The sequence below is a fragment of the Lepisma saccharinum genome, chromosome 7, assembly GCF_977018435.1.
Source record: "Lepisma saccharinum chromosome 7, izLepSacc3.1, whole genome shotgun sequence".
Taxonomy (NCBI): Eukaryota; Metazoa; Arthropoda; class Insecta; order Zygentoma; family Lepismatidae; genus Lepisma; species Lepisma saccharinum.
In genome coordinates this window covers 53,062,250-53,076,150 of record NC_139235.1, presented here as the reverse complement: position 1 = coordinate 53,076,150, position 13,901 = coordinate 53,062,250, and the positions used below count along the sequence as shown (strand labels likewise).

The following is a 13,901-nucleotide window of genomic DNA, read 5'->3' as shown; positions in this document are numbered from 1 at the left end:
AATTAATGTTTGATGTGGTTTGGTATCCAGCTAGGCACCATTCACGTCCAGCAGCGCCGACTTGTCAAAATTATTGCGGGGGGGGGGGGGGTTGTGATCACTGAAATAAATGAATGAATGACTCACTCCCTCCCTTTTAATTATTTACATAAATGCTAACACAAATCGCAAGAAAATAATTTTACTTTTTTGTTCTTGCTACAATTTTTTACTTTTTAAATTTAATTTTGCAATAATAAAAAAACACATAGCATGTACACTAAAATATAAAGTCACATACACATAAAAACATATGAACATGATTTCAAAATAAAGCAAGAATTGCTCTACGCACTGGGTTATTTTTTTATGAAGTCATTAACGAGCGGTCTCAGGTCCAAATTATCAAGCACAGTTTGATGTATGTGGAGTACCGCTAAGCTACTTATTCTCTTCTGCCCCATTGTGGATCTCAAATATGTGGCTGTGGCTGTCGTCACTGGCACTGTGCGAAGAAGCATCATGAATTTGGCGACTTCAAGCAGAAGCTCCTGGAGGGTGCTGCCTTCCAAAAGAAACTTCCTTATGTCACGCATGGTAGTTACAGCTACTTTGTTCTGTTTGGCAATATCACCAAGCATGGACAGATGTAAGGAGATCCTATCGGCATCCAAATCTTGGCGAAAGAAATCTTGCGTTTGCTCAAAGTTTGTTGTGCAACTTTTCACAGCTGAGATGTATTCTTTCTCTACGACTGTTAGGGGTGTAAGGGGTGCTGCTTCCACGTAGTGCACCCAAAAGTCAACCTCACTTCCACGTAGTGCACCCTGGACAAGAGACTAACGAGGCTCTGGCGACTGGCGCTATTGCCAGTATAATTTTGTGTGTGTTGTCCTGTTTTATGTCCTTGTGTGTGCTGAGTGCGCGATTACAGCCTCAGCTTTTAACAAGTCAGAACATTTTAAGGTTTTAAAGTTTTTAGTTATGCAACGTTTGAGTTGTAATTTGTAATGGTAAGGGGCTGGACCCTGTATAATGTGACGGGAGCAAATTAGCCTAAGTGCTGACGCTCCCAAAATTTTAAATTCAAATTCAAATTCAAATTCTACGACTGTTAGTTTTGTAGTCCTGTAGATGCATGTCATTGTTTAACACACGTCAGTGTATATTGATTTATAATTCTCTTTTGGAGTGTAGAACTTGTGAGGTTTGACAGCATCAGCCCCCCAACGTTGATGGTCTAGAACATTTCAAATGTGTATTTAAAGTTAAGTTCATGTGGCACAATTCAGAGTAAACTTTACAAGAGAAGCAAAATAATACATTATTGGGGAACTCTGCACCAACATTGTTAACATTGGGGGCTCGAGCCCTCCCAAGCCCCATGGAGTCGACGCCTATGTTTACGTCCAAACACTCATGCAATCTTCGTTTGATTCCGAGAATGGCGTTCTGACTGTGCTCGTCGGGAGTATTGTGATACCATCTCTGAATACTTGTCTCCGCTGGAGACACACACACACCAAAACACCAGATTTTAACTCTGCATACCAATACTGGTTGCAGATCTCCACGCTTAGAGGTGACGAAGGAAAGCGTGGGAGGGAGACCGGCAGTCGGTAGGTATTAAGCCAAGGCCCTTCAGAGCTGTTGCGCAAAGGATTATTATATATTATTATTATACCATAACACGCACTGAGCTTTTTACTGTATCGGCGCCATGTTCGAATCATGTGATCGTGTGATTACCTTAACCCATTCGAGTCATATGATGAGCAGGACTCGCATGAACCTGTTATGACATATAAGTCGTATGACGAGCTCAGCTCGCAATGCTACACTGCTTGATAGAAACGCACGTAGTTCAGTGTGTAGCTCATAGATGTCACATGTATTCATTCTAAAACGAAGTCCAGATATGTGCTGTTTGAAATTCCTTCAGTGTGGCGCCACTCGATGTGTTTGTGTGGAGTAAGAAAAAAACATTTCTTTATCGTACGTCGCTCTCCTCAGCTGCCATTATGGCATCAAAATTTCTCATTTCCCCCAATTTAGAAACCAATTTAAATTTATAAGTCATTTTCGAGTTTTTATGTATATTTAGCCTCTTAAAATGCATATAATCTGTTATTTCGACACTAGGATCAAAACTCGATTTCTCGCGGAATCTGGTGTTCAATGCTAATTAATATTCCTTTGAAACTAGTTTTCAACACATCCCAAACCAGAGATAATTTTCAGAAAAATATTGGATTATTACACAGTTCTGAGCCAATAAAGCTTATATATTCTCACATTTCAACCCTTTGATCCGAAGTTTGGTTTTTACGGAAAACTTATAAAACTTAAACATTTTCAACTTTTATGTAGGTAATTTATTTCAAATTATTTTTGCACTCCAAACTGCTGCACTACGAATTTATATATATATATTTATATAAATGTATAATTAGTTGTAGCTTTTCAGCTATGCACCAGTTACATTTGTTTTACATTTCATAATTTTACAATTTCATAATTTTATAATACAATATTTTCTCTCACAATATAGTTGGTAAGTACATATATTATTTTCTTAGTTGGGTTCCTCAAATGTGTTGTCAAGGCGTATGCGCCATTATAACCTGCTTCTTTTAGATCTCTTAAGAAATAATCACGCGTGTTAGTTACATTAAGATGACATTCAAATATAATATGATCAGGTGTTCCTTCAGTTGCACCATACTGACAGATTGGGGATTGCACAATCTTCCTAGTGTACAAGTCTTTAGGGGCTAGGGTGTAATTTAGCCGACATCTAAGAAGACTTGTTAAAGAGTTTCTTGAAAGGTTAATATATTGATACCAAGGTTCTTTATGTATAAGTGGTTGAATTGAATAATATTTTTTCCCATTAGTCTTCCCTGTAATTGACTATTGTTTCTGCCAACTTTTCAACAATTCTGTTTTAGCATGCGACTCTAGTGCTTTTGCAGAAAATTTAATCCGAAGCGATGGGTGACTTAATTCTTCAGTTGCGTACGTCTGCTATGTGGTTTCCTTCTATGTAGTTATGTATGCCCAGGCGTCCATACAAAAGAAATATTGTAACCTGAGTTAGTTAGTTTGTGATACAAAACTTTTATTATAACTCCATTAAGCCTTGTTTCCATGATTATGAAAAACTAAATATGCTGACCAAGGCAGTAATTTATTTTATTAAAAAAACATAAACTAACGTAACGTTCCAACCTTCTAGCAAGGTCTTCTTCAGACTCTGTATCAAGTACAAAAGTCAAAAGGACTTTTGTACTTGATACAGAGTCTGAAGAAGACCTTGCTAGAAGGTTGAAACGTTACGTTAGTTTATGTTTTTTAATAAAATAAATTACTGCCTTGGTCAGCATATTTAGTTTTTCAAAACTTTTATGTTAACAATGTATCAGTCTATAAAGTAATCCGCTGTTATCGACCCCAGGGAGTGTAAGACTGACGCTGAATCAGTGGCGATCACTGCCCTCTTGAGGTTTTTCTCGTGTATATACAACAATGCTTGACGAATAGCAAGCGCTTCCGCCGTGAATATTGAAAATTCTGCTGGTAATGGTTACATTTTATATTCCATTAGATCATTACAATATATTGCAGCTTCAGTGTTACCAGCTGCGGACTTTTATGCGTCATCCGCAGCATCCATCAATATGTTATTCACCATACTTGGCATTGATGTTCGTGTATCTTTATATGGATATGGAGGAAAGTGAACAGGAAGTAAAAAAGGTAAAGTGCTCCCCTGTGCATAGCACCACGCCATGAAGGCGTATAGGGGGTGTGGGGGTAACGCCCCACACTTTCTTGATCCGGTCGTGAGTGGGGTGATGTGATCAGCATCACGCCCCTGACCTGACCGCCTTTACCCCCCAGGGTTTCCCCCAGGTACCCATGTTATTCGACGCTGGGTGGGCGCCGGGGCCGCTTCCATCGTTAGAAAAGTTCCCGGATTTGAACCGGCCGGGGATCGAACCCGGGACCTTTAGCATGGTAGTCAGACGCGTTACCGACTGAGCCACCGTGAACAGGAAGTATTGTTGCTAATTTAAAATTAGGTGTATGGTTTGATGACATTAAGGCTTGTAAAAGTGATAATTTTGGTATAATCGGACTGGATATTTAAGACATCTTTTTCATTAAGATTTTTTTCGCAAGATATTGTGCCCGTAGATGAAATGGTGATTCTTCTACTTCAACAAACGTAGCCTGTTTCGGTGTTCCTTTCTATAGACCAAAGATTCTACATAAACTATGATATTGTATTGAAGATATTTTCCCAAATGCCCAATTTAGATTACTGTTAATCAAGAAAGAGCCATATTCTAATCTTGACTTTAGCATTTGTTTGTGAACAATGTGGAGTAGTCTAGGATCTGCTCCCCACTTTTTCTTGAATGTGAGGCATTTTATAATGTTAAACGCCTTAAGAGCCTTTTCTTCCATGTGTTCTACTTTGGCTTTCCATTTCAATTTATCATCATACATAATGCCAAGAAATTTGTGTCCTAGTTTGTTTTATGTGTGATCCATTAATGTCTGACATAACTGGAGTTTGTAATCTTCTTCTATGGAACACAATAACAGATAATTTTTCTACGTTAATGTTTATGCCATTGTTATCACACCATGTGCATAATTCGTTTAAAGCCAGTTGTGTTTTCTCTAAACCATCAGATAGATTCTTGCTGTTTTTGTATATAACAATATGATCTGCATATTGCAATAATCTAAGCATACTTCACTACTTGTTTACCAAGATCATAAGTATATTAATTAAATTATGTTGGACTTAACACCGCACCTTGCGGAAGTCCTTGACTCGTTGTGCGAGCATTCGAAAGTTGATGACCGTAACGAACATAACTTTTTCTCTGTAGTAATAATCCAACTATACTTTTAATAAATTGCTTAGGAAGATTGAGATTTTTTAGTTTTTTAACAAGCAAATCTATAAGGACTGCATCATATGCACTAGAAAGATCCAGGAAAACAACTATACAAAATTCGCGACGAACAATTGACAATCATATGTTAAGTGTAGTCAAAACATCTATTGTTCCCATTCCTCTTCTGAATCCCATTTGATATTTTGGTAATATATTGTTATATTCAATACACCAAGTAATTCTATTAAGTATAAGATGTATGATGCATGACGCTAGTGCTATTGGTCGATAATTTTTAGAACATCCTGGTGTTTTTCCTGGTTTAAGGATTGGAATTATAACAATTTCCTACCATTGAAGGGGAACTTGTCCGCTATTCCATATCACGTTATAAAGTTCTAATAATGTATCTATCCCCAGTTTCGGTAAGTTTTGTATACATTCATATGATATGCCATCTATTCCTGGTGACGACGAAGGTTTCCCTTCACTTATAACTTTTCTTAATTCTGCACTGGTATATGGACATTCCAATGTCGTGGATTCATTCATTGAATTTAATATGGCGTTAAAATCACAGTCCCTGGAGTCTGGTGTTAGGGATTGATGAAATTCTGTTATCCATTTACTGCTTATGTCGCCTCCATGATATCTACTAATATTATTGGCATTAGACATTCTGTTAATAACTTTCCACGTTGTGGTTAAGGTTGATTCATTTGTTAATGAGGAACAAAACTTTTTCCAAAACTCTGCCTTAATTTGCCTTAAGTACCTTTGAGTTTTGGCTGCTGTTTCTTTGTACTTCAAGAAATGGTTCATTGTTTGGTTTTCTTTATATTTGAGGAATGCATTTTGTCTAGCGTTTATCAATTTCTGGCAGTTTGTCGTCCACCACGGAGCAATCTTTCTTTTCGAGTCACGTTGACGGGGAATTGTAGATCTGTTCAAATTCTCTTTAATTAGTGATGTATAGTTTTCGTAATCTTTCCCTAAAGTTTGTTTTTGGTATTTTTCAGTAGAGAGATTGATTTGTCTTGAAAATTCGTTCCAGTTAATATTTTTAGAATAGTATGGACGTGTTGATCTTTCCGGAAGATTACTAGATATAAGTGTTGTATCTATATTTGAATATAATGATATCAAAATTGGAAGATGATTACTATTATATGGATTTTGCAGAACTCTCCAGTTAATATCGGCAACTATATTCTCTGTCACGAGTATTATGTCAAGGGCACTAGGATTTTCATTTGGTCTCGAGATATATGTGGGAGTGTCATCATTTAGTATTGTTACATTTGACTCTTGAAAGTATCTGCACATAGATTTCCCTGACATATCTGAACCATAACAACCCCACAATGGATGATGTGCGTTAATATCCCCTCCGATTATAATAGAAGTATATGCCGGAAGTTGTTGGAAGAGATTACACCAGAACGAATACAGTAATTTAGACGAAGGTGGATTATATAGTGTAACAAATGTAGTACTATCTATTGTTACTCCAACTATTTGAATATTATCAGGCATATTCCTTAAATGTATTATTTCATACCTATAATTATTTTTAATCCCTATGGCCACTCCACCATATCCGTCATCTCTGTCGTGTCTTATTCAGTGGTATCCATAGGCTTTAATTTTTGATTCGGGTTTCATGAATTAATATAATGTCTGCTGAGTGAAAGTGAATAATGTTTTCTAGACTGTGTATATTTGGAATTATGCTTCTAATATTTCATTGTATAATTTTCTTTATCCTGCCTGGCATTCTGAGTGATGAATTAGATAATTTATTATACTTGATGCTACAACAGACCAATCCTGTTTCATGTTATGTGATGACGAGGTATTGGCGAAGTTGCATATTCCTGCTAGATACTTAGAAAAAAATGTTAAAAAGGGGTCATTCATTGATGATCCACAATCTGAACTCGCTTGCATATTCTGCGATAGCAGAAGTAACTTGTCTTTCTGATCTATAACCGAGTTCATTGAACCACTCTGCTGCTTTTCTTTCCAATGTGGTTTTGTTTTGTCAATTGTCGCTGGTTTCTGTCTTTCTTTTTGTTCTCGATTTTGAGGTGTTTCTGATGATTTTGGACGTTTTCCCTGCGATAACTTTGTTGTTTCCTGGTTACGATCCACTTGTTGAGCATAATTAAAAGCTCTTTTGTTAGGCAGTTGGTGATGAAGCATTTGATATTGGATTTCTTGTTTATAAGTATTTGGATTAATGTTATATTGGGTCTGTGTTGTTTCCTTGCACGTTGATGCGTAGGAAATGTTGTATATTTTGTTCTCACTCGGTACTACTGATGTAGTAGTTAAAGTAGCTTTTGGGTATTTTTTCGCAGCTTCATGATAAGATAGGCCTTCAAGCGCCATAGTCTTGACTATATCCTTTTGTCGATGTTTTTCTGGACAGTCCTTGTCTGTTACCCAGTGTTCTTGTGTACAGTGAATGCATATGACATTATTATTACAGCTTGAGAATTCATGATTTTGCCCACAACGTTTACACTTCAATTTACTCTTACAGTTAGATTTGAAATGTCCATAATAGTAGCAGTTTGTGCATTGCTTTACCATGGGAATGTAAGGCTCTACATCAATCTTTGAATAATATAAAGTTACATATACTGGTAAGGTTTGGGCATCAAATGTCAATATTATTGATCTCGTTGGCTCAGCAATTCGACTTCCATTTTCGTCAATTTTGTATTTCATTATTCGCCTCACTTTGAGTACGTTGAAAAAATTTGGTTTTATGTTTTCTAATAATTCATCATCTGTTAAATGAGGTATCTATTCCTTTAATTACACCCATTCTCCTCACTTTATGTGCTGGTACATAAGCAAACCGGTTATTGTTCATTAGAACTGGATGAGAGAGAAAGATGTTAGCATTTTTCGCAAATTTAAATTCCAATTTCGCCAGATTTTTCCCCATGGTCTCAATTGTCTTTAGACCTTCTATTTTGGCTTCATGAAGTTTTTTCCCTAATTTTAGTATATGTAGCTGTCTAATATTACCTGTATTTGTTTCATTACTTTCATTTGAACTTCTTACAAATATATCATAAGGCCCCAATTGGTTATTTTTGTATGTAATTGTTTCATGATCTTTAGATATTTTAACTTGATGTGTATTTACTGTATTCTGTGATAGGTTTTCTGAGAGACATCACTTTTGTCTTGACTAGCTACGCTAGCAGGAACCCAAACTTCCATACATTCCGAAGTGTCTGTGTCACTTACTTGGGTATTCATTTTGTTTAATGGCGTCGAGTCATATTAAACACGTATATCATATTAATAACTTTATCTCCACGTACTCTATCACTTCGTTCACACAGTTATTATATTATATATTACCTTTTAAAATCTCAGTTTATACGTATATATTCCTAACTTAAATCACAAAGCACAAGAACCACTAGTAGATTCTCTATCCACTCCAGAATATCTCTATATCTACGGAATTTAAATACGATTTCTTGGTCAACTCCGAAGGTATTTAAACATGACGCCAATGGGTTAACACGCCATTCAGCAGTGTGGGCAGAACAAAGTTTTAAATTTTAATCTGTGAAAGAAACAACAACAATATTTCGTTGCAATAAACCTACTACTTTAAAGTTATAGCTTTTTAAAATTATGAAGGAGTTTTGAAACACACTGTGTTTAAGTATTTAGTGAAGCTCGAAAACTGTGCTTTAACAAGAGCCAATATTTTGAGTTAAGTTGTTATAAGACTATCAAGTTGAGAGCGTTGTAGAAGGGATAACCGTCTAGCAGAATTGTGGAAGAGTTAGACATTGGAGGTTGGTTGTGCGTTTGCCCGAAGATTGAAAAATTAAAATTCAGTTATAATTTTGATAATGATGATTTTATGGATAAATATAATGCGTTCTAGTTCGTGGCATATATGTAATGGTTAGATGTTCAAGATAGATATAATATCTGTTTTATGAACGTATCGCAGAGAAGATATTCTCAGTTTCTTTCTGTTTTCAAACCTATGGTCTATATATAATATCAGTATTCAGAAGTAGGTGAGATAAAACGATTTGGAAAAATGGGTAATTAATTAATGTTCACGAGTAGTAGCTGTAATATGTTCAATAAAATTTATTTTTACATTAGTGACATAAGCAAGATATTTTTGAGAGGAATCTTTTCTGGAAATATTTTTGGGAGAATGCAGTAAACAGTATATTTTTTTGTATGTAAGCAGATATTATAACACTGACATATGTAGTCTGAAATACGTGTAAGAAGGAAACTGTATTTTCTAACCCACATGAAAATCACACCTATGGAATAGGCAAAGTTAACAATAATATCAAGAGATAGGAAGGCTCTGATTATTCCATAGCACGTGTTACTCACATTATTTTATTTTCATTGATGAGAATTTAGACCCTTAGTCTCAATTAAAAATGAAAAGAGGAATATAAATTAAGAGTATTTGAAAATAAAATCCTTAGAAAAAATACTTGGACCTAAAAGGGATGAGGAGACAGGTGAGTGGAGAAGTTGAAATAGTTTAGAACTGCATAATTTGTAAACATGTCCAAATATTATTACAATATTTAAATCAAGAAGACGTAGGTTGGCAGGCCATGTGGCAAGAATGGGAGAGGAAAGAAGAGTTTACAGGATTCCCATTGCAGAACCTGATGGTAAGAGACCTGTAGGAAAGCGAAGACGAAGATGGAGGAATAACGTTGAGATGGACCTAAAGGAAATCGGTAAGGATGGAAAAGATTGGATTGATGTTGCTCAGGATAGAGACAGATGGGATACTTTATTGCTGCAGCCGAAAACCTTCGGGTTTAAGACGGCTAGAGAGCTAGTTAGTTAGTGACGAAAATTGAGAAGAATAAAAATACCAAAACATGTTAGGCTATGGAAATGAGAAGATCGAATCAGGTGCTATCTTGTTGCATAATGACACATTTGATAATGATTTAATATCAAAACTTACAGACAAATTGTGAGGTTTTGAGTGATACTACATTACATATTTTCTTTAATCTACGTAAGATTATTGTTGAAACATTATCTACATACCAAACATTATCTACTCTTTCCAAAAGCTGATGAAGGTGTTCATGTACTCTACCGTGAGACGCTACCTACATTACAAGGTTTCTAAACTTCTTATGGATTATCTAAAATCAACGTCTACGTGAAAATATAGATAGGTGGCAATCTACTAAGTTGTCAATTTGATAATTCGTTTGAGATTGTCTATGAAATGAAGTTCTTACGTAAGCACTGACTTTATAGAAAAGTTTTTCAAGAATAGCTCTCGTTCTGCATTCCCGTTGTACTTGTTTGATGATGGAAATCTGTAAGAGAGAGTTGTTAATAAGCCATTTCAATTTGAAATGTAGTTTATGGCAATCTGCAGATCTGAAATATATATTATGAATCGTATTTTCATTGAAAACTGTTAAATAAACGTACATGACAAATGTTCTTATTGAACCATCCCTACTGTGTTCAGCTATTTTCGTGAAATAATACATACCTAGAAAGACAAAATGTGTGAATATACACTCTCAAGAAGACAGCATGTTATACTGACTGTATGCAAGAAAAGAATGAAAGGAAAAACTTTATTGTGGTTGGATATCACAGTTGCTAAATAATGTACGAGTATATTGTGCTATGGTACGTTCGAGGGTTTGTCATGAGAGCGCACAGCTTGATTTGCTATTTCCTTAACATACTTACATACGTTTAATGTTGATATGTGTATGCATTTATGTACACATATGTTTAAAAAAAGATTTAAGATTGGCACATGTCTAGCTAGCTCGCAAGTTCCCAATAGGAAATAAAAGTGTTAATAAATGGTTAATAAATAATATATCAAAGCTAAAAAAAATGTTGATGAAAAGAAGATTAGTAGAGGACATGATTGATTTGAGTTTTGATGGGTTACAATTGCCATAAAAGATTTAAGGTGTCAATTGGCAATGTATCTGTCATTTCTGATTAATTGGACTGTTTCCGTACGAATCTAATAATTTGGAACAATTCTTCTTCCCTGAGTTCTATTACCTTTGAAATAATCAAGATACATATTTCAGATGAATGTAGTCTCTTCTTTTTTGTATTTGCCATGTGACACATAGTCTTACGCGAACCAGAAAATGTTACAATGTAAGTTCTGATTGAGATTCTCAAAGTTACCCAGTATATTGTAGTATCCTTGTGAATGGCATTTACACGCTTTGTCGTTGAGTCAATGGAGATTCCAAAAGAATAAAATAGGTACATTATCGTGATCAGTGCGTTGACTGCAAACTAATTTTGCGTTGGGTAGTTAAAATAATATATACGCGTTGCGTGTAGGCTGTATGTATGAATATGTATACATATATTTATGTAGATACATACACACATATGGAAGGCCTGTGTTGCTGCAGCCATGAACCTTCGGGTTTAAGAAGGCTAGGGAGTTAGTTAGTTAGTTAGCATACACACATACACAGATACCGGGGCATACATTCATATCTGTTCTTCTTGAGGAATTTTTTGCAAGCAAAAATACCTTTCATCTCCTTTTAAAATTATCTTGACAGTCTACACATAGTTGACTCTCAGTGATAAATCATAAGGAACAAAATCTAAAAGTTCTAAAATTTGATACAGGAAAGTTTACTGATGAAAGAATTAAGAAAGATTACCAAATTAAACTGTCAAATAGATTTGATGTTTTGCAGGATTTAAATGATGATGAAAATATAAATGAAACAGACGTAAATAAGAATTGGGAGCACATACGTAATGCAATAGAATCAGCAGCTAAAGAAAGTATAGGATACCATAAACCGAGAACAAGTAAGCCATGGTTTGATAATGAATGTCATAATCTAATAGAAATAAGAAATCAGGCTAGACTTAGGTGGTTAAATAACTCTGATGATACAAATCTAAACAATTATAATAGAATAAAGCGAGAAGTTAACCGTACGTTTAGAAGCAAAAAAAGAGATTACTTGAAAAGCAAAATTAACGAAATTGAAACAAACAGCAAAAATAAAAATATAAGAGATTTATATAAAGGTGTAAATGAGTTTAGAAAGGGGTGGCAACCTAAAGTAAACTTTATAAAAGTTAAAGACTGTGATTTTCTAGCTGACCCAAGCGATATTCTAAATAGATGGAAGAACTACTTTAATGACCTTTTAAATGTTCATGTAGGAGATAAATCAGAAGTAAATGAAGTACACACAGCAGAACCTTTAGTTCCAGAACCTAACTTGACTGAAGTTAAAGATGCTATTAAAAGGCCAAAGAATAACAAAGCACCTAGCATTGATTTAATACCAGCTGAGTTAATTAAATATGGTGGAAATTCACTAATATGTCAAATTCATAAATTAATTTGTTTAATATGTAATAAAGAAGAAATCCCTCAACAGTGGAAAGAATCCATAATTGTTCCTGTGTTTAAAAAAGGTGATAAAATGAACTGCAATAATTACCGTGGAATTTCTCTACTCTCAACAACATATAAAATATTATCTAACATTCTTTTAACAAGACTAACCCCATATGCTAATGAAATTATAGGTGATTATCAATGTGGATTTAAACGTAACAGATCAACTACAGATCAAATTTTTCACATCAGACAGACACTTGAAAAAAAGTGGGAATATAATCAAAATGTCCATCAGCTATTAATTCAAAAAAGCATATGATTCGGTGAAAAGAGATAAATTATATAATATATTAGTAGAGTTTGGAATACCTAAGAAGCTTGTTAGTATGATAAAAATATGCACCAGTGAAACAGAAAGTAAAATTCGTGTGGGTATTAATATGTCTGACAAATTTATAATTCATGATGGGTTAAAACAAGGTGATGCATTATCTCCATTGCTCTTTAATTTTGCCTTAGAATATGCTGTAAGCAAGGTAAAAGAAACTAACGAAGGACTAAAATTAAATGGTCTGACTCAGTTGTTAGCATATGCAGATGATGTAGACTTACTGGGGGATGATGTGAATACAATTAAGAATAATGCTAACATATTTTTCAAAACTGCTAAAGAGATAGGTTTGGAAGTTAACAAAGAGAAAACTAAATATATGCTTACAGGCCGAAACCAAGTGTTAGGTAATAATCAAAGTCTAATTATTGATAACAACTCGTTTGAACCAGTTTCCAAATTCAAATACTTAGGAGTAATATTAACAAATGAAAATTATATTAAAGAGGAAATAAAAAGTAGGCTTAATTCAGGAAATGCATGTTACTTCTCTCTTCATAAACTTTTGTCTTCTCGTTTAATATCTAAGAAACTAAAAGTTAAAATATACAAAACAGTAATTTTGCCTGTAGTATTATATGGGTGTGAAACTTGGTCCCTTATATTGAAAGAGGAACATAAATTGAGAGTATTTGAAAATAAGATCCTTAGGAAAATATTTGGACCTAAAAGGGATGAGGAGACAGGTGAGTGGAGAAGGTTACATAATTTAGAACTACATAATTTGTATTCATGTCCAGATATTATCAGAATAATGAAATCAAGAAGACTTAGGTGGGCAGGCCATGTGGCACGAATGGGAGAGGAAAGAGGAATTTACAGGATTCTTGTTGGGAAACCTGATGGTAAGAGACCTGTAGGAAGGCCAAGACGAAGATGGAGGGACAACGTTGAGATAGACCTAAGGGAAATCGGTAGGGATGGAAAAGAGTATATAGAACTTGCTCAAGATAGGGAAAGATGGAAGGCCTGTGTTGCTGCAGCCATGAACCTTCGGGTTTAAGAAGGCTAGGGAGTTAGTTAGTTAGTTAGTCTACACATAGGTGTAACTTGGCGGGAGCAAGGGGGGCTTGCTCCCCAAATTTTTAGGTATATTAAAAATTCCAAGCTATGGGACCTGAGGAGGAAAGTAATAAAGAGTAATATTTGTGATTTCGCAAACGTCACAGTTATTTATCAAATAATACTGGACGCTATTTTT

At 34.9% G+C, this 13,901-nt stretch overlaps 1 protein-coding gene across 3 annotated transcripts in view; it reads right to left on the bottom strand.

The window, feature by feature from the left end:
• Positions 1-13,901, bottom strand: part of LOC145989857 (calpain-A-like) — a 165,073-nt gene that overhangs the window by 57,445 nt on the left and 93,727 nt on the right. Inside the window, exon 4 of one of the 3 annotated variants that reach the window (XM_083125314.1) lies at positions 10,181-10,261. The exons of the other annotated variants lie outside the window; for them this stretch is intronic. Within the exon in view, the coding sequence (XP_082981440.1) occupies positions 10,181-10,261 (81 nt within the window). The remainder of the gene's footprint in view (positions 1-10,180; positions 10,262-13,901) is intronic. 3 annotated transcript variants of the gene reach the window in all.